Source organism: Melanerpes formicivorus, unplaced genomic scaffold (genome assembly GCF_026170545.1).
Source record: "Melanerpes formicivorus ecotype bairdi unplaced genomic scaffold, bMelFor1.0.p_v2 SCAF_20, whole genome shotgun sequence".
NCBI classification, from domain to species: domain Eukaryota; kingdom Metazoa; phylum Chordata; class Aves; order Piciformes; family Picidae; genus Melanerpes; species Melanerpes formicivorus.
Genome location: NW_027142372.1, coordinates 6992501 through 7016895, shown reverse-complemented (window position 1 = coordinate 7016895; position 24395 = coordinate 6992501). Strand labels below are relative to the sequence as shown.

The 24395-nt window shown below is 37.7% G+C and overlaps 1 protein-coding gene across 12 annotated transcripts in view; it reads right to left on the bottom strand.

The window, feature by feature from the left end:
* ZNF536 (zinc finger protein 536) overlaps positions 1–24395 on the bottom strand; it is a 361198-nt gene that overhangs the window by 131828 nt on the left and 204975 nt on the right. For all 12 annotated transcript variants that reach the window (XM_068150628.1, XM_068150622.1, XM_068150624.1 and 9 more), the window contains one exon: positions 10572–10724. In XM_068150628.1, coding sequence (XP_068006729.1) covers positions 10572–10724 — 153 coding nt within the window. The remainder of the gene's footprint in view (positions 1–10571; positions 10725–24395) is intronic.

Here is a 24395-nt window from a genome sequence, read left to right as displayed (position 1 = left end):
AAAGTAGTCAATAAAATAAAAAAGAAATCGAGTAATAAAAAAAGTACAAAATATCTTTAGTTTCTGTATTTGAAATTAGCATTATATACTGGGGTTTGCAGTCCTTTAAATTTGTACTAATGGCATTTCTAATGCTCAAGTAGTAAAACGTGTAATTTACCTACCATACGCTCCCTTCTAGGACTAGCTTGAATGGAGTTTTAAAACATGCAAGATTATTTTAATCTATTAAATATATATTTTAAGCCCACACTAAACTTTTATTGTTCTTCCTATACTTTAGAGGGGGTAAAAGATATTACACGTATAATAAATATCCACAAAGACCCATCCAAAAAAAAAATGTGCATCTAAGCAAATACACATCCCCATTTTTGCTGAGAACTTGTTCCCAGTGCAGTTTCTTTTAAAGGAAGGAGTGTGGAAATCCTCAGTAAAAGTGACAGGAATCTGAAAGATCCATGAGCTGTCAATATTGGCTATTATTTCACTGAGGGAGCTGAACGTCAAACATCAACTGTTTCCTCTACATAGCTTTTTTTCCCCCAAATGATCCAAAAGACAAAGGCAGACTTCTCAAAATGGTATAATGGCAATACTTGTTTTGAAAAACTTTCTCCACAGTCAGAATGCTATGGAATATTATGTAGTTTACCACACTAGCTAGAAAGTTACCCATTTTCAAATAACCTCAACATCTGTCTAAAAACAAAAATAAAGGCTTTCAAACTTTTATTTCAACTATGGGTTCAAATGAAAAGCTGGTAAATGCTTTCAAAGATGTTCCTCTCACTGACTGCAGGAATTTACTAATGAGATGCAACACCAAAATATTCAAATGATTATACAGGACTGTGTGAGCTGGCTTACTGACCATGAACAGTAGTTGGATAGGTGCTGCAACTCAGGTGTGGCTCAGGTAAATTACAAGCAGTGAAAATTCTAAATCCATAATTTAATCCTAAAGCTAAAAGGTGAGAGATGAGAGCTTTACATCAACCACATTGAATGACCTTTTTAGAGGAGAAAAGCACAGCACCTCAAACATGAGGTGTTCAGCAGAGGCAGCAATTAGCATGGCTCATGCTTTAGGCCTCACTTCACACAGCTTAACAGAACAAAACAGATTTAAACCTTTCAGTGCAACTTCTGAGTCTTCCTCAATCTCCTAAATAAGTTCTGGTCCTCCACCAAAAAGCAGGGGCAGGGACTGTGCTTCAGTAAACAGTTCCTACTGACATGCAAGAATCACCAAACTGCAACAGATCACACCTGTCTGGACTTCTCTGGTCTCAGGTGAGAGTCTGAGCACATACACACACTCTTTGCAGGTGTTCCAGGATAGGAACAGAGGGACAGAAGACATTGTCTGTCTGTTTGTTCGCATTTCTGCAGAGCTGTTTGCAAGCATGCAAACTGACAGCTGTGAGGCCAGTCAGAACATGGACAAACATTACTGCTGGTTTTACAGCATGTACATAGAGCAGTATTCTGAGCTGTTTTCTGTTATTCTGACATTTGTTCCACCAGTTACTGTCAACAGTCACTAGTGAACTCTGACACACCTTACATATTTCAAGTGTTGCCTAAGAAGTAGTCACACCAGTAAAAAACTAGTATCAGCCTTTATAAAGTTAAAAGCTCTCACATTGGAGTTTTCACATCCCTTCAGTGAAAAGCTCTTCCTCAGCATCTCCCCTGCTTTTATGGAAATCTTTAATACAGTTACAAACTTTTTATTCCAATGATAGTTCAGCATATGCACTGTACCTCAATTGACACCATCAAAAATTGTTTCAGCATTGCAGGCCCTGTGTCAAGCACTGGATAACTGCTTCTGCAGGGAGAAGTTTGCAATATAGGCTGCACTGATATTGATTAAAATGTGTAGGTGCTGTTCAAAGCAGTAAATATATGTAAGTGTGTTAAAATACACCAGAGGAAATACCAGTAACATTTTGTACTTCTGAAGTACCTTCAGTCTAAAGCACTGGGTACAACATACTCCTATTCTGAATTGCTAAGCCTTGAAGTCATTAAATATTCTGCTGAAAGGCCTCTCCACTGAGAGAGCTTCCTTTTAGCAGAGGAGACTGGGGCACAGCTCACCACCAACACTACAAGCATTGGACTGGAAGATGACACTGACTGAGACAGTGTGATAAGTTCAAATCTCTCCAAGCCTTGGTACACTGCTGCCTCTGTGGTGCTCTCACCTCTTGCTTGCCTAGAAATGAGATCTAAAGCTGAAGGTTTGAAATTGGACTCAATACATAGCAATACACTGTGCCACCTTTACAACACAGGACTTGCCAAATAACATTGTTCAAAGGGAACTACTCAAAACCTCTTTTCTCTCTTAGATCCGAATATTGGCAGTGATTGGTTTACTTCAAAGCAATCTTAACAGCTATTTTGAGGGCAGGATAAGGGTGTAGGATAGAGTAAATAATCTTTGAATCTTTTAAATTTAGTTTAAGAACCTGTACTAATGGCAAAAGAGAGTTACATAAGCTGCTGTGGGAAAAAGCCCAGCCTAACCTTCACCAAACTAACCAAAACCCGAGCCAGTATTAATGGAAAACCCAAATGACTCCTAATTTCCAGGACTCTATCAGCAGCTGCAATAGAATATGTCCAAAGAATACTACAGGGGACAAGGGAGGAAGGCAATGATTCTTATTAGAAGACAACCTGTTGGTGTCTCATACTTTGAGGAAAGGTTTCAGAAAATTCATCCTAGTATAATAACTACGCTAGTAATATTGCCAAGAGCAGTGTCTGGATGAGTTATTCTACACTTAATATCAGTTCACATAAATTAATGTTGCCATACAGGAGTGAGGGAACATGACTTCTTCAAAATAATTTTCTGCATTTCCTACCCAAGAGTAATTTTTCTTTGTTCACAAAGGCAATGACCATCTTGATCTTGGTAATTCTTTGTTTGCATCCCTGCAAACCTTTTCACAATGGAGTAGAAAGGATATTTCCATGCATACAATTAAAAAAAAATAAATAAAATCTTACAGGGAATAATTTGTCTTGGCAACATAATCACAGTTCTGATATACCTACCTCTTTGGTTTACAAGACACAAGATATCTCACAAGAACCATTTTATATCAGGATACACTTAAACAATAAAACTTCAATGCTGCTTGTAAATTCTGCCCAAAAACTTGACAGTTAACTGGAAACAGACATGCTGCCCAGTAGAAACAGATATACTTGTATAGTAGGTTGTATAAACAATGCAGATGTGTCACTAGTCCTGCTCAGAACACAATCTGATCATGCTTGTCGTAGGAATTAGGCTCGAGGGGAGGAGAGTTCTTCACAGAGAGAGTTGTAAGCCATTGGAATGGTCTGCCCAGGGAGGTGGTGGAGTCACCATCCCCGGAGGTATTCAAGAGGGGATTGGATGCGGCACTCGGTGCCATGGTTTAGTAGTCACGAGGTCTTGCGTGACAGGTTGGACTTGATCATCTTTGAGGTCTTTTCCAACCTTATTGATTCTATGATTCTATGAATTATCTTCTATGAGCTGTGCAAGAAGACCACAGCCAGATTATAATAGATCTTAAGGCTGGATGGTGACAATTTTGATCATCTAGCCTGACCTGCTGTACAAGACAGGCCAAGGACCCTCCCATGATAATTTCTGCATCAAGTCATAACTAGAATTTGAACAAAATTTACTTGTTTTAGTTTAAACATAGTATGTTTCAGTCACAGCAATGAAGCTTGAATTTGTCCAGAGTCTTTTTCCTACTACTGACCATTGCTACATGCTTCCCTGCCAGAATAAACATGCCTTCTTAATAAAACAAAACAGAACAAAAACCTCACAGATTATTCCCTAAGGAAGATATTTGTAGACAGCAGATCAGTTACATCTTCAACCATCTCTAACTCCTGAACAGAACATCCATCCCAGTTTTTCAATGCCCTTTTATATTACAGGTACCTACTAAAGCTTTGATCAAATTTCATCTTGATATCAATCTTACACAGTCAAAGACTGTGTTTACATCCATAGCTACAGCAATCAGCAAACAGCTCATATTCTGTTGCTTCTCCACCATAATCCTAGGCCTGGCTCATCAACGCCTCTAGGATTTGTTCCTTTACATGTTGCTGATTTAAAATTCATATTGTTGAAAAGACTCCACTTGACTAAGCGACTAATCAGTGTCTCCCCATGATTTTTAGCATCTTACCATTTTTGTGCCATTGGTAAATTTTATCAACAGGGACTTTATATACTCTTCCAAATAACGATGAAATGCCAAATAGATGGAGCTGAAAGCACTGTTGTGGGACTCTCAGTTTATGTGACACCTACTTTCTGTATACTGGGGTTTTTTTGGGGGAGGGGGGATTGTCACATAGAACAAGCTACTTTCACAAGTCTTGAGAGAAAGTGAGAAAATCAGTAAGCCTTACTTTCAAAAAACAAAATTGAATTAACTATGCTATGAATTCTTACTTAGTTAACAAATTCATTCTGTAACCTTACCCAAAACTTATGCCAGGATACTCCATTTATAATTTCATGGGCTTAACATTCTTTTTGGAAATACTAGAATAGCCAGAGATTTTTCTTTTATTTATTTCGTTTTTACTACTAGGAGTGCTCTGAAACTTGCTCTGTGTTCCAAGACTTGGTTTGGTTGTTTTTTTTTTAATGGACTTTAATGATTTGGAGAGCTCTTTAGAGAGGGTTTTAAAGTCTTTATCTGTAAGTTATCCAGTCGCATTCATTCTAAAAACACTAAAATGTAGTGGCCTATAGCATCACAGCCTCACTACTTAATGGCAGAACTGTATCATTGGAAAATATTTATAAAAATCATCATGCTTCTTTTTGAGAACAGAAGAGTATTTGGTCTTCGATATCACAGTTGATAATTTCTTATCCCTCTTGTCCAGTATTAGCAATTTACCAATTGTTAAACCTGCCAGATCTACAGAATTCTATCCTGTTCTCCACAAAGCTAATAGGCACATACATATTTTTACCATTACTTTTAATTTCCATATCAAATCTCTATACTTCTTAAATGTCTTTGCATGTTTAGTGCTGTAGGCTCCTTTATTCGTTTCCATACTTAACATGCATCTTCTTTAAAATCTGTACTGCACCCGCTATACACACCCCTTCCCCACTGAATGTCCCCCCTCCTTTGCAAACAAGATTTCTCAAGGGGTTTGTTTGAGGAGTATGCCCCTCTGCTCCTCACTACAGTGGGGGCAATGCATGAGTACAAGAACCCCAATACTAAATGCTGTGGCAGCCAGCAGTGGGGTTTTGACAGTCACTCAGGGACAATGTGAGCTGCAATTTGATCCTATACATTTCTAAACAAGCTATAGTTTTCTTTCATGCAAAGCAAATGAAATCAAACATCTTCTAATTCCAGAGAATACTGCTTAATGAAAATATTGAAAACATTTTACAGCACTTTTTATTTTACCATTGAAACAGTTATTGATAACCTATTTTATCCATTGTGCAGCAGATATTTTAGAAATGAATTGCTGTATGGTTTAATTAGTTCATTATTATGCCTATTCTTACATGGTAATTTCTTTTATCATTCTAATCATTCACTTCATACTTTTTAAACCAAATGGAATATCAAAGGTTCTGTAGGATTATTTTTGGATCCTGCACATGTTTCACCACACAATTAATCTGTTTCTCAGAAATACTAGTTAACTTCTCTTTACTACTTTCCTTTACTAGTGATTTTTCTCTATTATATAAGCTGCAACTACCCCTATCCTGTAAAAAGGCAGACTTTTGATGCTTTTGACTCAGTTTATTAAAGATTTTATCAATTGTGCACCAGGCATTATAATAAAATATTTTAATTTTTATAAAGTTTTATAATTGAATATTTTCCTTTATATCTCATCTGTAATATTTATTTAGTCTTTTTACATATCTTTACTTAGTTAAAATGCAAGGAGATAAATATGGTTGTTACTTTGCAGGGAAGATTCAGTACATTAATATAAACTGTACACTAATTCCCCCAAAGCATATATATATGTTGTAAACCTGAAGACTTTTTACACAGCTGCTTATTGCTAAACAGTGCCTTGTCCAGAAGGGGACAATCTGTGTCTCTAATTGCTGTCACTGAAGCTGAGATTCATTATGTGACTTTCCCATTAAAATGTGAGCATTAATTTGTATAATGAAATATCACCCACTGCAGTGTTCATTAGCCATGCCCTACTGTATACTGCACATTGTTAGCTACCTAGAAACTGTAGTTAATTTCACTAATGGATATTTCCCTACTTAGTGTTTGGTAGGAAATTTATACTGTAACATTACCTCTTAAACTTTTAAGGAAATTTAAATTCAATCAATTATTTTCAACAAAAGTTTGGGATGTCATTAAGACAGGAGAAAAAGCATGCTGTACAATGTTAAGGATGGGAAATCTGGAGAAATCTAGAGAAATGAAAAGTCCTTTTAGTTCATCTTAGAAATGTAAGAATAAAGGATGTTCAATACCAAAATTGTCTCCTCTTGGAGCACACATACCCATTTTCCTTAATTATTCATATTGCTCATCCCACTACAAGCGCCTTCAGAGAATGGCAACAGGCAGTCTTTTTTTAGGAAGAAAATGTGAATTGAATTCATTTAAAACAGCACCATTTTTAGTGTATTTCATCAATTCATCTAAGCAACTTTTAAAACTGGCTAGTCACATTTCCAAGGGAAAATGCCGTACCGCTGTAAGTGCACAGAACACAGCTAATACATGAAAGGTGTGCGTCAGACACATCGTAACGTATCCTCAGTCAGTAGACACAGCCCTGCCAAGTTTTTAATTGCTGTCCCCCTCTTCCTTAGGCTTCTTCTATTTAGCACAGCCCAAACCTTCTTCAGGATTCTACTCTGCCCATGCACATCGCTCTTTCTTCATCACGCAAGGGTTTTAACTGAGCCACTCATACTGGGAATATACCTGAACACATAATGACGATACACACCCAAACCGGTCTAAATCTGTGATAGCTTCTGAATGCTAACACATTCAGAGGTGCTAGAGCTAATCTGAAACCAGTCCCTACATAATGTGTCACTTGTCAAAGGAAGGGCATAAGAAATTTTAATTTTTCACACAATTTTTCACACTTAATTGTTTCTGTGCAGTCCAAAAGGCTAGGGTTGTAAAGTAAAACCTGCACCCATTTATTTGATTTCAGTGGGAACTGAGAGTGCTCAAGAACATAAAAAAGATGCTCAGCTGCCTGAATGAAGGAATCTTAAATTTCTGCCCCCAGAGGGGAGAAATGGAAACTCTGGAAACATCTGTATATGGTACATTATGAATCTGAGACACTGATAGTTTTCCTTTTCAGAAAGTCAGAGGATCTTTAAGCCTTCTCTATTAGAATCTTCTCAGCTGTATTATATAGTATTTTATAACCAGAAAGCTGAATCACAAAGTGGCTAGTCAACCAACATGTCTACTATGCCCTACTCGTGCACACACATGCTTTGTCCTTGTTTCTGCATCTCTTCACACAGTGAGTTTGTGAGTTGAAGTACATAAGCCTGAAGAAGCAGGACCATACAGCCCATCTCTATTCACTGGTCAGCACAAAGAGTCATCTGGGAGGGCTACAGGAGTTCTGTTTGTCCTCTCTAAGTGCTGAATCTCTAAATTATTTTGCCCTGTGAGCCCTAACTCTCTTCTCTCAGGGTTTATACTAAGGAACTGTCTCATCGTTCAAGTATTTCACAGAGCATGAAAGAGGAGAAACTGATTTCACGTATTTATGCCCTTTTCTTATCGTATGAGAACAATCAGAAATCGTATCTTACTATCTTCCCCATAAAACTCTTCCTGGCTGAATATCACTGAATTAGATAAGAACAAAACTCCTCTGCAATCAGGTGTTGGGACTCCGCTAAGCATGCTAAATAAAACCCTAAGTTTCTTATTTCCCTTCAGAAGCTTAGAATATGATAGCAAACTGCATGGAAACTGAGAGTCAGTGTGAAGAAGGTTGTGACAATGAAATATGCAGCAGAAACAAGAAGAAACCCAAGCCACCAGCTAATTCTTTTAAAACAGAGCATAGCTTCCTCCTCTTGCTGAGGATTTAACAGCTTCTCTAGGTTTTTTTGGGCCAATTGCCACGGAAGCACCTCCTGGCTGGATCAGACTTTGGGTCTTGTCTTGGCACGTGTACCAAATCAACCTACTCGTGTGCCTCCAAACACACAGATGTTCAAAGAAACCTGACTTCTGCTGAACTGCTTGAGCTCATCTCTAACAAACAGGTGCTGTGAGAACAAGAACAGTAATTGAGTTAATGTAGTGGAGAAACACAGTAAAGTGTTTTTTATCAGTCAGTTATATGATCCAGGCATATAATAAAGACAGAGTGTGACATAAAAGGCAGGAAACTGTCCCTGATAAGTATGAGCTAACCAATATTTGTTTATTAATTGGTATCTATTACATCATTTCCATTTACAGCAAAGGAACTCAATTTTTATTTAATAACTCCAGTAATTTACCAATTAACATTTTTTATAATATTTATTATGATTATTTCCAATATGTAAAACATTGTTCCATTTAAACATACTCTTGTCATTACTTACAAATACTTTGTTCTTAACCTAATGAAAACTGATCTTTATCTATTTTAAAATTATACTGATTTTTTTAAATATATGGCACAGACATTTGTCTGTGTGATGTTTTCTTCTTTTTGTTTTGTTTTGTCATTTTATACGTGGTTCTTTTTTTCTTGCTTTAATTTTGTTTAGTCAGTTTTAATATGCACATTTTATGGAGTATGTCTATCGTAATTAATTTACTTTCCATTAGTTCTAAGCCAGAAATACCAATGTGTAATCACTGCCATCTTTAAAAAGAACAAAATGGCCACTGTATAATAAAGCAAAGGAAGAGATAGGCATCCTCAGGTTATTTAAAAAGAATTTTTCTTTGCATCCCCAATAGTAAAAATGTCAAACTGTTTAAACCTTATAGTTACAAGATTAGGTCTGTGGGCAAGTAGGACTTCATGATCTTTGAGGTCTCTTCCAACCTTGGTGATTCTGTGATTATTTTCTAATAAAATAGCCACCATGTATTACTTTTACATTAAAGAGGATACTAATAAGGTCTTCACTTCTACACAGCCTAGCACATGGAAAAGTTTATTCCTGCCCTAACTGGTTTGCAATCCAATCAGACAAAACTACATCAGAGTGCCAGATTTTAAAATTCAGATCAAATCGGTGTTGTATACTTGTACTGCAGAAGTCAAAGAAATAATAACAAAAATAGAATGAACAAATACTGATTCTTATCACAACAATGACATTTTTTTCTTGAAGTGTTTTTTGGCCCTCACATTCAGCTTTTCAAAATTGGGCCCCCCATTTGCAAACCTAACACTAAGTACTGCAAGCACATAGGAGAGACATGAATGCTGATTTTGGGAAGGAGAAGAATACTGCTTATCTGGTACTTTAGTGAATTAAAAATTGAGTTTTTCAAATAGGAGGTACAACTGTAAAGCATTTCTTCATTCTGTGATTCATTTTAAATGGTTTAAAAAGAAAATGACTCCACAATTACAATGACCACTATCTTTGTCTCCACAGAGAACTATCCTAAATCTTTGGTTTTGTATACTTTGCCAAAGCCTGCTACAGTATCTTATTGGCCATATACAGAACACCTAGTGATGTCAACAGGACCTGAGGATAGCATCATTGTATGTCAGACTTTAAGCATGGATATAGAAAGTCTTCTTAAACATATATTGTGTCTCTACATGAACCTTACCATGCATATGTGTAATGTAAGGTAAACAAGGTATCATAATTTAAGTGGAATGGTTCTAATTTAGTCATATTGAGAGCAGTTCATGCAGCAGAATAAAGTGAGAATCCAGACCAGAAGTTAAGTCTCTGTAGGGTGAAAGTGCTGTGATTGTTACTAAAATATAACATGGTAAGTTTAACCATGGTGCAAAATAGGGTAAGTTTTACTACTTACAAGTACTAAGTTGGATGAGTTCTAGTGGAAAGGAAAAAAAAAAGAAAGGAAAAAATAGGCAGAACCATGAAGCTGTTGTATTCATATGAACAGTGAGAGGTTAAAAATGAGCATACTAAATGGAACAAAAATAGTAACTGAGAAAAACATACAGTCTCCCTAAGCAGATGCAAAGGAAGGCCTTTGAAGCAGTTAGTATAACTAAGTCTGAAACCAATAGGCTTATGCCTACTGAAGAAGGGTAATTGAAGGAAACAGTGATGAAGCAGAGGAGGAGACAGAAATAACCTCAACTGGGAAAAGATGATTCTATTAAAGTGGTTTTTATCCAACAACACATTCCTTGTGCTTTTATTTAAGACTGTCATATATCTTTCTCAAAAGACTCTCTCCAACTAATGAGTCCAAATCTACACTGGGAATTAAAGCTCCTAGCCACATATTATGTTAACCCCCCCCACACACACACACATCGCATGTGTCGACAGTGCTCCACTCACTTGTTCCTCTCACCTGTATGTATTCTCAAGTGGACCTTTAAGTGATGTGATGTTCTGAAAGTTTTTCCACAATATGGGCAGTCTTTCATGGCAGAACCAAGGCTCCTGTCTCTCAGTAAAGCTGGCTGCTGGACTCCTACAGATCTCCCAGCTTCTTCTCCAATGTCTGCAACACAGAAATGTTCTCACATCACTTCAGCACATGTCAGAAGTTGTTCTCACTAAAACTGCTAACACAACACAAAGTTAAACATGTCAATACTACACCTGTCTATTTCATTCTTTAAATCTGACAGAATGCTGACAATTCATGTATTTTCTTGTTATTGTCTTAAATTATTTCATCTTTCCTATCATCATTTTAAGCAGCATATGGTACCTTTATATTGAACTGAATTATGCAAGAAAAGAAACAGCTGTGTCAGCAGCTGGTTTGATTTCTTCTTTTGCTTAGCTCCTATTAATTTTTCCCAAAAAAAAAAAAAGTTTTAGATTGCTGTTTTGTTGAATCTACTTAATTTGTAAGTATTGTGAAAATCTCTATCCTTTCAGAGGGAAAAAGTTTGTATTAGTATATAAAAACCTCCTAAAGCCACAGAACTGCAGTGATGGAAGGGTCCAGCAGCAGTGGCAATGTCTACACACAAAGCTAATCGACTCACTTCTGCACTGGAGTTACAATACACAGTCTAGTGAGTGACCAAGTATCATGGGAAAGGCAATGAAATTGCTCAGAAGAGGAGGAATTCCTTCCCCCTCTCACCCATAGCTCCTTCAACATTCACAACTACACTTACTCTTTGCAATATAATACAAAGGGTGAGATTTCAGGACATCTCTTCTGTTTCCCAATATAAAGAAACAGCCATTCTCAGCCATCTCAAATAAGCTGCTATTATCCAGGCAGGCTATGAACAAAATAACTCACGAAAGACTGACATGAAATTTGCAGAAATGTAGGACATTTTAAAAAGTCATTATTCAAACTACACAAGACTCATCTGTCATCTTGCACTTGCAGGGTAACGCAATATCACACAATATGTATCAATTCAGAAGTACCATGGCAATTGTTGACATTCTGAACTGGATTTACACTGCTGGCACACCACAAAGGTGCAATGCACAGGGACATACCATCACCCCTATGCTAAAGCTGAGGTATCTGGGTTATAGAGATGGGGAGCACATAGTTAAAATTTGCATGCAGAGACTTGATTATTTCGACCATAAACTACTGACTAAAAACGTTCTGTCTTTACCCATTTGATATGTAACCAAAGCTGTCAGGAAGCGTAGCACAGTTTACACAACATTGCCTTTTAAATGGAAGCGATAGGACAGAAGAAAGATTTAAACATTTGGTTCTAGCAAAAACTATTCACACAGGAGCAGAAACCCAAATACCACCTTTCTGAAAAAGGTAACACCAACAGGCATTTCATTATTTATCATAAAATGGTCCTTCTGAACTACTTTGCTTAAAGCTGGCAGAAGGGGATGATAGACTAATTAACAAAAATAAAAATGCTTTTCTTAGTCATGTGTAATCAAGGTATTTCTAGCTTTCAAAAGGCAAAATCTGATAAGTTTTCACATCACATTCTTGTGTAACATCTTCTGATTGTTCTTAGGCTGCAGAATTAAAGCACAATACATAAGCTAGAAAGCTAGTAACTGTCATTTTGAATTATTCACAAGTATGCAAAGTGACATACTGCAAGAGTTTATTTTGTCCTTAGGAGTCCAGGAAAACATATATAGGTGCTAGTCTAGCATTCCAGTCTCTCTAAGGAGTTTAGATTTTCCCACTTTCTACTCCTCAAAAGTTGTATATAATCATGTCTTAAGCTGCTGCAGGAAAAAAAAAAATGAATTCCTGAGTGCAAAAAGATTTTTGTGAAGTGTAAAACACAAAATGCACGATGATAAATGGCAGGGTTTAATTTTAGTTTTCAATAAATACTATATGAGCATTATAGATAAATATATAGATAAAGCTAACAAGCCACTCAGGAGGAATTTACTGAATAAGTCTACGCGTTATGTTTTGCTATATGTCACTCTAAATGATGGCCTGTTATCCATTTGCCTTTTATCTTTCTATCTAGAATATGTGTGGCCCAATAAAAAAGAATAAATTTGTAAGATAAACAGCTCGCTTTGCAGATTTAAGAGTCTAATTTTCACTTTACACAAAATTGAATTTTTTCAAGGCAGCGAGACGATGGAGTTTACTCTAGCACTAATCCCTCTGAAAAAGCAAACTGAAAACAACAATGAAGCAAAGAAAGATGTGGGTGGTCTGAAGAGTTTTCTTTTAGATTTAAGTAGACATACAGTAGATAGCTCCAAAGGCTTTACTCCAACAGGGGCCTTACCTTGAAGAATTTTTCTTCCCACAGTGAAAGCATTCTTAAGACTTTAAAGCTGGGCTGAGGGGTTTTCTTTTGAATTCCTCTGCCTACAAAGCCCACCGAAGCACTGGAGGCCATCACTACCTGAATGAGCAGCTTTACATCTAAGTTCTTTTATTTCAAAGCATGAAAAGATATGTTCGAGGCTGCCGACTCCCCCCATCGAATGCCACCACAACTTCTTAGTAGGGCCCCATTTTGCCAAATTGTACCTAATTGTTGATACACTTAAGTTTAAAATGTGATAACTTTAAAATGCATTTAAGTCTCACTGACTCTAGTACTAAGGGTTGTGTGTTTTTTATATACTGAGTGTCCCAAAGCAACCTATGGAAAGGCAAGGGGAAGCAAGGGGAAAGTGACACAGAAAAAGAAGAGACCAGCAAGGAAACGTTAGGAAGCAGACTGGTAAATACAGACTACAACAACAATAGTGTAAGCAGGCAATGAAAAAATCTTCAGCTCTACCAAAAATCATGTGTTCTATACTTCTGATGTTCCCTTTATCCTGCTACTGAGACCCCCTTCCTAAGCAAAAACTCTCAGATCTGTTAAACTGTGCAAAACTGTAGTAATGTTTCACAGACCTGCAGAAACTAGTATTAGCCCTAGCAAAGTAATTTCATTTATGATTTACTTGGGATTTGAGCTATGGTGTTTGGCCTGCTCAATTCCAAGGATAAAAGATCAGGAAGGAAAGAAAACAGTTACTTATCTCACAGCCATTGTGGTTTACTGAGTTATGTGGTCTACATGACGTGCCCTTGATGCACATGAGATTAGACTGCTTTTTTTGCTATCTGCTTTCATTATTGGCAAGTCCACGTCCTGAATGTCTTCCTGCCCATCCCTACCTTTCCCAGTTTGAGTGCAGGAAATAACAGAACAAAGTATAAAATATTTTATAGATGTACATGATAGATATAAGGCTTCCGAGCCTTATGTCAAACTTACTGAGCTTTCCTTTCACTTTGAAAGCATCTTTTCACAGCAAAAATCGTGGGCAGAAGTGCAAAATGAAACATTCAGTTCCATATATGAAACCATTCTTACTGTTGGTATAAGGAAAAGACAACAGCTGTGAGACCTCCAGCTGCGATGTAGACTGTACCTGCTTGACCAGCAAATACTACTCTGTGGGACAGGACACACAGGAATTCAGCCATGAAACAGCTTCTGGGCTGGTATGACAGGGACCTCTCTTGCACACCATGCCTCAGCCACACTTTAAAACTGTGCACATGTTCTCACCAGACAAATGCAAGGAATGAAAGTTTGCTTGAACATTCATGTCAGAAGGTGGCAATTCGTCATATACCCAAAGAGCCAACTTGGCCAGAATGCAAGCAAATCTATTTGTCTCACAGACTGAAATTAAAATTAACCAATACAAAAGACCAGCATTTGAAGAAGTAGCCCTTCTTCAGACAGATGCCCACTTCTCAGGAGAGGCAGAAAGCCACCACTCCTCGCCTAGCACAGGGGTGACCCCATGAAGCAGGCTGCCTTCACATCCCTGCAGTACCTGGAAAGGAAATTTCCAAAATGCCAGATAATCCCAATGAACAATTTTGAGCCAGGAGGTCCCTTACAGCAGCAGGTTAAAAGAAAGTGAGAAACACAGTGAACCCTTTTTCACAACAGAAATCTTACTAGGTATCAGAAATTATCTACCCTGAACTGAGCCAGTGCCACAGCTGGCAGTGCTCTCAGCACACAGATAGAGATGCTGCAGAGGCACAATGCCAACTTCACTAGATATTTCTAGAAAAGACAAGAGACTTAGGTGAATAGTGGATGTGTACTCAATACAAAAGCTATCTAGGCAGGAAGAGGAAAAAAAAAAAATAAAAAAGAAATCATTATTTGAAATTTCCAGATACGTTCTGTATGATTGGTCTACCTTTCTGGCATGAGTCTAAACATGATTAGAAAAGGATTGAGTGCTTTTGTAAGGCAGAACCTGTTTACAGGTGGTTAGGCAGCAGCACTGTCCTCAGTCATGTCAGAAGCCAAATGTTCAAAGGTGAATCTATACACATGTACCATAAATTTTACCAGAGTATTTACTTACTGTGTGTATGTGAAGGCGCAGGGATCCACAAAGAGATACTTTCATGTTCAAGGCAGCTAAATTGCAGCCCTCACGCAGACTAAATTATCAATGAATTCAGCTGGAATTTGTCAACACAAGGATTGCCAAATTAGCCAAAACCAGGCAATCACGTGGAAAAGGTAATCATCTCACAAAATAGGTAATCAGACTTACAAGTATTTGTTTGCTCTTGCACGTTTTTCAGACAGTATTAAAAAGCCCTTTGAAAGTGTGGCCAGAAGCTTTTAAAGCAGCACATAATCCCAGGCTGCCATGTATTCCTGGAATCCCAAACATTTGTAGCTCTTTGCAACTGCCCGTAAAGTTAATGAAATATGGTGCAATGAGAAGTGGTAGTGACCGTGGGTACTTTTTGATGATTGTAAACCAGCCAGATTAGACAGACAGGAAAAATTATATCCTGAATCTTATGTCAAGAAGGGAGTTAGAAGACAGTCAGTGCATTAATCCTGTCACTACTGTCACCTTTATGCAAGTATGACTGGACTTGACCACCTCATTCCTTGGGAAGCAGTAGAAGATAGGTGGTTTCTAGGAAAACATGCTTTACCTTTTTTGCCTGTTCCTTAGGGAAAGCTTTAATAATATTGAAAATAGTGGAAAATAGGAATATAATTAGGGATATAATTAACCATATTTTTCTAGCTACCTGAAGTAGCTCAATTAGTGTGTTTTGATGTAAATGAGAACAGAATCTGGCCCAGATTTGAAATTAGAATCCTATTAGCAGATGTCACTACACTTTTTTCCTAGTGAAGTTTATGGCTTAAAATGACAATCTAATATTACTAAACATTACAGCTATATTTTAGGCCTCCGGAAAGAGTTACTAATGTCTTAGATCAGGAAAAACTTGCTGTCTCTATTGTTTCATCAAGGATTTAGGTTTTATAATGACCATATATGGGAATCTTAAACTGTTAGGCATTAATATGGATTGGCAGAGAATTTGTTTAAACAGAGAGCTATTTTAGAAGAGAATTGGAAAGGAGGCCTACTAGTGAGAAAGCAGCATTCACATTGTTTGTATTGTTAGAAATAGAGATTATACCAAAGGTTTCACTGGTAAAAAAAGATACTGCTTCTGACATCAGACTTCCCACTTAGCTTCCAACCACACAGGCAAACAAAAGGCACAAACTGCTCTGCCTCTGCTACTGATTAGTGTATTGGCAGTTTTAAATGTAAAATACCATTTAAATTAAAGTGAAGGGAAAATGCATATATGAAGACTTGCAACATTGAGAAGGGGCAAATGGCAGCCACAGCCAATAGCGGGCTACAGGGGAGCTACCTAGGCATTACTTCAAACAGAAGAGAAAGGGAGTCAAAGTATTCTAACTAGTTTCTTAGTAAACTTGGGGCCAGCACTCACACCTTGAGCCTGTACTCATGCCACATTTCAAGACTGGTGGGTTTCACACCCCATGGGTGCAAAACACTGCACGCATACAAATGTTGGCTCTCTCTCAATGCTCTCCATTCTGAGAAACATGCAAGAAGCTGGATATACTGCACAGAGAGACATCAACAGACACTTAACCAAAACTAAATTGTTGTTTATCACAAAATGTTTCTTATCCTCTTTTTTTGAAATCAAATTCTTAACAGATATTTTGTTCCAGAGTTTAGCAGTCTTACTTTTCAAGTTGTTCCAAACCTCTAAACAAACACAGTATCTGAGTACATCATTTTAGCTGCCTGATGTGTTTGAAGAACTGTGACCAAAAGACATAGAAAATTAGATGTAGTACTTTAAAAACAGGGTTTGTTACTTGCCATTAATTTACAGAGCTCAGTTTAGACTGAAAACTAAGCATATTGGAGGGGGGGGGAGGGGGGGAATAGTTGTGGAGTTTTTTTGAGACTATTTGTTGCACGAGACCTACCTAACTGTTGTGTGGTTTTGGTTTTTTTTCTAAAAGGAGGAAGACATCTTAAGCACCTTACAATATCTTTCATTTATCAGTTGGCAGAAGGAATCTCCCAGATGAACATTGGCCTGTGTCTTTCTCTTTAACCAGCTGAGTGATCCAAGCTTTTAATAAAGCTGTTCCAATTATTGTAAAAGTCATCTAGTACCTTATAGCCACAAATATTGACAGTTTATTGCACAACGCATTCATGACATTTGAAGGTCACATCATACATAATACATACACTTTTATAAAAGTGTCTGGAACAAAGAGATACATGATCAGCAATTACATCTTACCATTTGAGGGGAGGATTTTATACTTGTTTAAAATGAAATACTATATGAAATGCAAATCGTTAATAAAACACAAAATAGTTCATTTTCTGCATTTATTGTTTTATTAATCAGCAATACTGAGCTCAGCTGTACAAAAATCAACAGAATGCAGTCCATGCCCCAAGAAGATTACAGTTAAATATCATTAACCTGCCAACCATCTCACATATTCTTAGCTCAGCATGAGAAGAAAGTAAGATTAAAACTTTAATCTCACTCCTGTATACCTCTCCAGGCCTACTGAATTCACTGAAACTTCAACATTGAGATTTGAATCAGGGTCTTAGCATATTATTGAGATATTATTTTTGATAAAATCGAATCAAAATGAAACTGAAAAGAAGGCTGAAGAGCTTTTTTTTTGTTAATATATGCACATGCAGGCATATCAAACTGCTTCATCCTCTTCCAGTGCTTATGATTTTTAAGGCCATTCTAAAACCATACACACACACCAAATGGTGTAATTAAAAGGTGTTAAGTTACAATTTATGCAGTCAGACCTGTGCACAGTCCTTCAATGAACTCAACAAACAAGAGAAATACACAAAGCATGGCCATATGACTGCTTTATCTTTGGTTAAATAGTCTTCATCTTTATGGAATTGCCACTAGATCCTGGAACCTCCAGCTACCTAATGAGGGCTGAGATTGTAGCAAATGACCACAAATGACTACATCATTTCCCCTATTTTTGCTGGTTTGTTTTAAATTATGCTACTTTTTTTTCTAAGCTTTTCACATATAAGACTCTTCTACCACCCAACAGCTTCACTGTTTTTCCAGTTCTTTTACATCAAAATCATGGATTTGAAAACCCACTTCCTTAATTTGCCTGCATAGATCAAAGCACTTTAGATCCCAAGTAATTGATTTTGCCAGATGAAGTTTATGAAATTCCACTAGACATGTATAAACATTCCACAGGAAAAGTGAATGCTTTGGTAGAGGATGTACTTCATCATTTATCAGAACAATGGGTCTGTGTGAAATCTTGAATGTAACACTGGTTGCTAACAGTCATGAGCTCAGAAGTGCATATCTGAGCCGCCAGAACACCTGATTGTAATTCTCTGTCCAGAATATGTATCTCCACGAGTTAAGCAGATATTTATTCTTTTTGATGAACAACGCTGGACTTAAATACGTACTCTCGGATCTTTCCCTGGTATTTCACCAATGATCTTTGTCATCTATCCTCAAAATTTACTCTGGTGTTAATTTATTTTCTGATAGGAGTCTAAGCTCCCAAAACTTCGATACATCACACTTTCCATAATTTCCCTTCCTTTTCTTAAAACCAGCTTAGAATAATTCTGTACTTCTACAAACTGTACGTGCCAATGGCAGTTTGCGATTCTCCTGTAAGCCTGTTTCACCAGCTTTCTTACCTAAGCCCCTGACTCACCTGTGTTAGCTTTGATCCTGTCATATAGATTTGAAATGGGCACTTGATTACTGACCAGAGAGGACAAGATCTTTCCACACTTCATACAGATTGTTTACTGCTCTTGGAGAAAATTCCAGTGGGGAATCTAAATAGAGAAACTATCCAACTGGACCATCTTTTGGATTTGTATGTGTTATTTGTAGGCAGGTGTTCAGGTACCAGATGGCCTTAAAGCCCACACTATTCAGGTTATAGCAGCTTCTACAGGCTGTCTGTATCATATTCCCATCTCTGAGATTTGCAGAGTGGCTACATGGAGCTTGATAAACACTTTTACCTAGCATTGCTCTCCTGATGCCAAAGCTAGATCAGATATCCAATTTGGGAGAGCTGCCTTACAGTCCCTCTTTAATTAAGTACTCCTGATCTCCCACTCCTGGGATGGATTGCTACTGCTGATTAAGCTCCAGAAGTAAGGATCTGTGGAGGCAATTTCATGAGGGAGAAAATGAAGTTGCTAGCTAATCAACTAAAATAACCATTAACTGGACTTCTGTGAATGAATATATTGCTGCCTTCTTGCTTCCTGACTTACTGTTTCTTCCACATGTTAGCATCTCTACATACCTATAAAGCAAACAGGTAGGGTTTACTTCAAGATGGCCTCTGTCTTGTTCCTAAGCTATATGTAGGGCCAAAAAGAATCATTTGGTACAGTATACAGGCTACATTATGAAGAAAATCCAAGATGGTGTCAGTAAAGTGTAGAAAAGATGGTGAATCTGGGTGGGAGTGGTACTGAACATATTTTCTCTAGGTTCTTCCTAGAATCCATGCAGAATCCATGAGACTTTAAAACACACAAATGAGCTCCAAACTGCACTTGCTTTTCAAAATCCATTTATATATTTTAAAATATTTTGAGTATTTGTATGGAAATATTTAATAACTACACTAGACAAGCTTCCCCCTGAGCTGCTGGGCTTAAACAAATCCAAAAACCAAGCAAATAATTTTCTCAAGTCAGAACCACAGACTTGCCTACATTATAAATAGCTCTCAGGGCATCAGGCATCATTGGAGACGTTTTTGCATACTACTGATTAAGAAAACCTCTTTTCATTACTATTATCACAGGGTAGCAATATCAGTGCCAATAACAGGTCATCAGATTTTACAAAAATTCATTTTAATGAGGAAAACCATGGTTTTAAATGGCACAGGAACTTCCTTCTGTAGACACCAGTAAGAAATAAGGCAACAACAGAATCAGTCACATAAAAACAACTGCAAGTACCCAAATCATTAACTTCCCACTCAACAAAATGAGAAAGAAATAAAGACAGTCATCCCATTTACAGACTACTGATTATGGAGGTGCTGACAGAGTCTCCAAAAAGTGAATAAAGTCATGGTGTGTGTTACAACATTTGGACAGACTACGATAGCACAAGCTTCTCCAATATCTGTATTTTCTTACTTTTTACTTTCCAATGCTGCCTTCAAACTAAATGAGTGCTTTGAGCTAAAACAAATACCTCTCTAAATAGGTTTGCTCCCATTTAACATCTTTGGTACATGCCACTTCAGTATAATTTCCAACTTCTTTCCCCATTTCACAAAAAAATTAGCTGTACTTATGAGCAACTCTGAAATGCTGAATCTTTTTCACTAGCATCCTTTCTCTATAAATAAAACATGTTAATTACATGAGTTTTGCTAACCAAAAATATTGATAAAGTTCATCAGTTGAAATCACGAGAAGGGACCCTTTAACTGTTTAGGGCTGGGATTTTTTTTGCTCATTGTTTTAACAGTGTGCTGTGGGCATACTGAGACCACGATGCCCAAAACCATGATATTATTTCACTGGGCTCATTAATTTTTTTCTATAATAATGATGCATCTTAAAGAGTCAACCTGTATCCACGTTTTGCAAAGTAGCCTTAAAATGCACTGAAACTATAACATGGTATTTATTGGCTATAAAAATGTGAACTGCTGTCCATGGAGCTCTTATATCAATAATCCAGTTTCCCTTTCATACTACAATAAATATTTTAATTTTTTTCCCCACCTGAAGTATCCTGGTCAAAACAAAAGAAGAAATGCTATTTTGAACACTCTCCTCTGATTTAGCTGAGCGTGTGGCTATAACTGGTTTAGGCATAGGCTTCAGTATGCTGGAATGATCCTGAAACTAATTTTGCATGTGTTGGAGTTGGACTGTGGCCATGCACGTCAGTATGCTGGAACAGAGTTATCTAAATCCTGAGCCTTATTTTACATGTGCTGGTGTTGGACTGTGGCCCTGCAATCTTTTAGGTCTCCATCTGCAGCTATCAAAGCCAGGGTGTGCCCAGCCACTTGCTACTGCTCACTGCTTTCCTTCCACAGGAAAGCTACAGGCTCTCAACCACCCTCCCACACATTGGTGTGACTGGGAGCACTTCAGAGTCCTGGCAGGTCTCATCAACCTTCTTCTAAGGCCTCTTTGCTGCCATGGCTGGCCTTTTGCAGCACATCACACTTCTTCTATCACTATAACCCTGGATAGTTATCAAGTCCCACATCAGTGACAAGAAATATCAGTCTCTCAGACAGATGTTCCCCCAGATTCATTGAGTTAATTCCTCTTTCAACACCACACAAAACAGCCCACTAACTTTAAAGCAAACGATAGAGACCACAGCTCTCAGCCTGACAGTGCTTTCCCTGACACCACCCACCAAAGTCCAAACAGCCTAGTCAGAAGCTAGCAGTTGTTTTCTTCTGGGGAAGAGGGTAAGAAAAGATCAGGTACTTAGAAGATACATTCCTTCAAAAATGCAACACTGGCTGTGTACAAATCTGGAACACCAACACAAGGGCAGTAACAGGCACTGAGAAAAGCTAGGGTGGTTGCACAAAGTATTCAACACCCTCTAAAATGAGCTGGTAACCTTGAGGTACATACAGGCTGATGATTACATGGTACAAAGTTTTTGCAAGCCTCCTTTCACTTATTTACAGTTCTTCCAAATTAATCCACCAGAAAATACACATTTTAACTCGTTGGGAGCATCTACAAAATTAGGAGGTAATCTGGACTGAATTATCTGCAAGCACATTTCTCTATCAGAAATTAATCACATATTGTCTCTGCGGAGCCTGCCAAACTGAGGAAACAACTTCACTCTAAGGTCAAAATTAGACATTCAAATGAAGATCAGGCATTCTTCTGTGACTGGACAGACAAGTTAGCTTACTGTCAGCATCAGAGACAGAGAGAGAAGGAGGATTGTTCCATCTCTTTACTTATTAGCAATGCACTTTCTTGAAACTCCAGTGGTAAGAAATTCAAACCCCAGGTAGTCAGCATGCACAGACGCACCTTTTGTTTAATAAATAATTCAACCATGTATTTCTTTTTAATTTAAAAACGGTCTGACTGAACAGTCAACAGAGTGAACTAAAGTTGGCAAAATACAGTGCTGAAAAATTAAAAAGTGTGTTCAAGGCCTTATTCATTTGCTTCACATATATTGGAGAGACAGGCTGCGCTGAAGTTTTACCTTCTTTTCTTTTTCTTTTAAATTATACACATACACATGATGCTCACTTGATTTTGAAAGCTGCCTTGCCCTGGAATTTGTCTCTCTTTCTATTACAAGCACAGCAGCTACTGCTCCTTTACCTCATGAACATCATCAGAAATTCAGATAAAATGTTCTCAAGAGCTCCTCTGCCATGCCTGTGAGGGCCAGACTCAACTATTGACCATTTTGGAAAACAGAAATACTGTAAAACATTCTGGAAATACTCAGATCATCAACTGCATGATGGTCTCATACATATGTATGGTAAGGTACAGGAAACACATCTGGTGGCAAAAAAACCTGCAGATAATAATGCAACAAAACCTGTATCAGACTGAATTTGGAACTCTGTTGCAAGTGCACACATTCAGAATCATTTGAGTGCATTTAGTACTGACTGATTCCCTTGAAGATAGACAAGAGCATATAGCACTGCCTTGGCTATGAATTCAGTTTCTGTAAAAAAATTCTTAACTGTAAGCATCTGAGAATAAGAATGAAGAACAAAGTCAGCTCTTACATTTAAGATGTCTGCACCACAACATTCAAAATAATTTCTTGAATCTTAGCAGAGAAAAAGTAATGCTGTGGAGAAACCTCCTGATTTCAGATCCTCAGAGATCTACCCATTCTGTCATATATCCCAAAGCAGCAGCAGGTACTTAATGCCTTCTTAACAAAGCACCACCTTTTAGTCTCCTCTCTGATAAGTGTTTGATTCCCACTGCTTTGAATAGCTTAATGTTTTGCATCCTTTCTGCTTAGTGTCTTCTGAAACAATGATCACTCTATTAGCATCATGCAACATCCACCAACATGAAAATAATGGAATCATAGAAAAATTAGGGTTGGAAAAGACCATCAGGATCACTGAGTCCAACTGTAACCCAGCTACCATGCCCACCAAACTATATCTTGAAGCATCATATCAGTAGTTTGAACACCTCCAGGGATAGAACTCCACCACCTCCCTGGGCAGCCTGTTCCAACACTTCACCAATCTTTCAGTAAAGAAATTTTTCCTGATATCCAATCTAAATCTCCCTTAGCACAACTAAGCCCATTTCTACTTACTGTATCACTAGTTACCTGGGAGAAGAGATCAGCATTGGCCTCACTACAACCTTCTTTCAGATAGTTGTAGAGAGCAGTAAGATCTGCCCTTAGCCTTTTCTTACCAGCTTGATGATGCTCACATGAAATGAAATGCTGTTCAGAAGGAAATCTTCTCTCAGAACGGTAAGATGTGGGAAATGATCTTTACAGGGAAAGAGCACAGTGGACACCTAATCCTTACAAAATATCACTGACTTTAAAGAGAATTACTCAGCAATAATGTTTCATTCAAAGTCGACATATTTATTTAAAACGCATCTTCCTAGAGCTACAGGATGACAGACATGAGTCACATTTGGAAGACAGACATTTCACAAGTACATCTTGAATAATTCCACAGCATACGGAGGAAGAACAGCTTTTCACCAAATTTTCACTATTCTCAACAGCAGTAAAATTATCTGCAGTATATAGGATGAACACACCAGACATGTATTTTGCACAGACAGGAAACTTTCAACACCTTGCTGTGTTGTGACAAAGCAGTCCACTAATTATAGGTAAAAAATAAATCTCTGAATCTGACAAAGTCTGAAGAAATGATTCAAGATAAATACAGAGACTGTTTAGACCCAAACTCCTATCCTGTAAGTCAGAGAGTCTAAGGATTCCAATTTTGGCCAATTACTAGCTTACATTGAGACACTACGCAGTAAGTACCAGCTCAGTGAATGGGCTAATTTAAACCCTGAAAATGCAAGCTACTGCTTTTGTGGAGACACATGTTTCCATGCTTTTTCAGGATGGAACTAGTGGGAGCCACTCCAATAGCCTGGCATGCCTGTGTGGAATTTGGTAGCTAACAGACCGGCTTGCAACTGATCACATTTGAAAGCTGTCTGCCGTGGGACTGGTCAACCTGACAAAGTCATGTATGAGGTACAGAAAAGGTGAATGACAGTAGAAACTGATCAAATGAAAATGAAGTAGTTTCAGCCATTTTACTAGCACTGGTTCTTTTCTGGC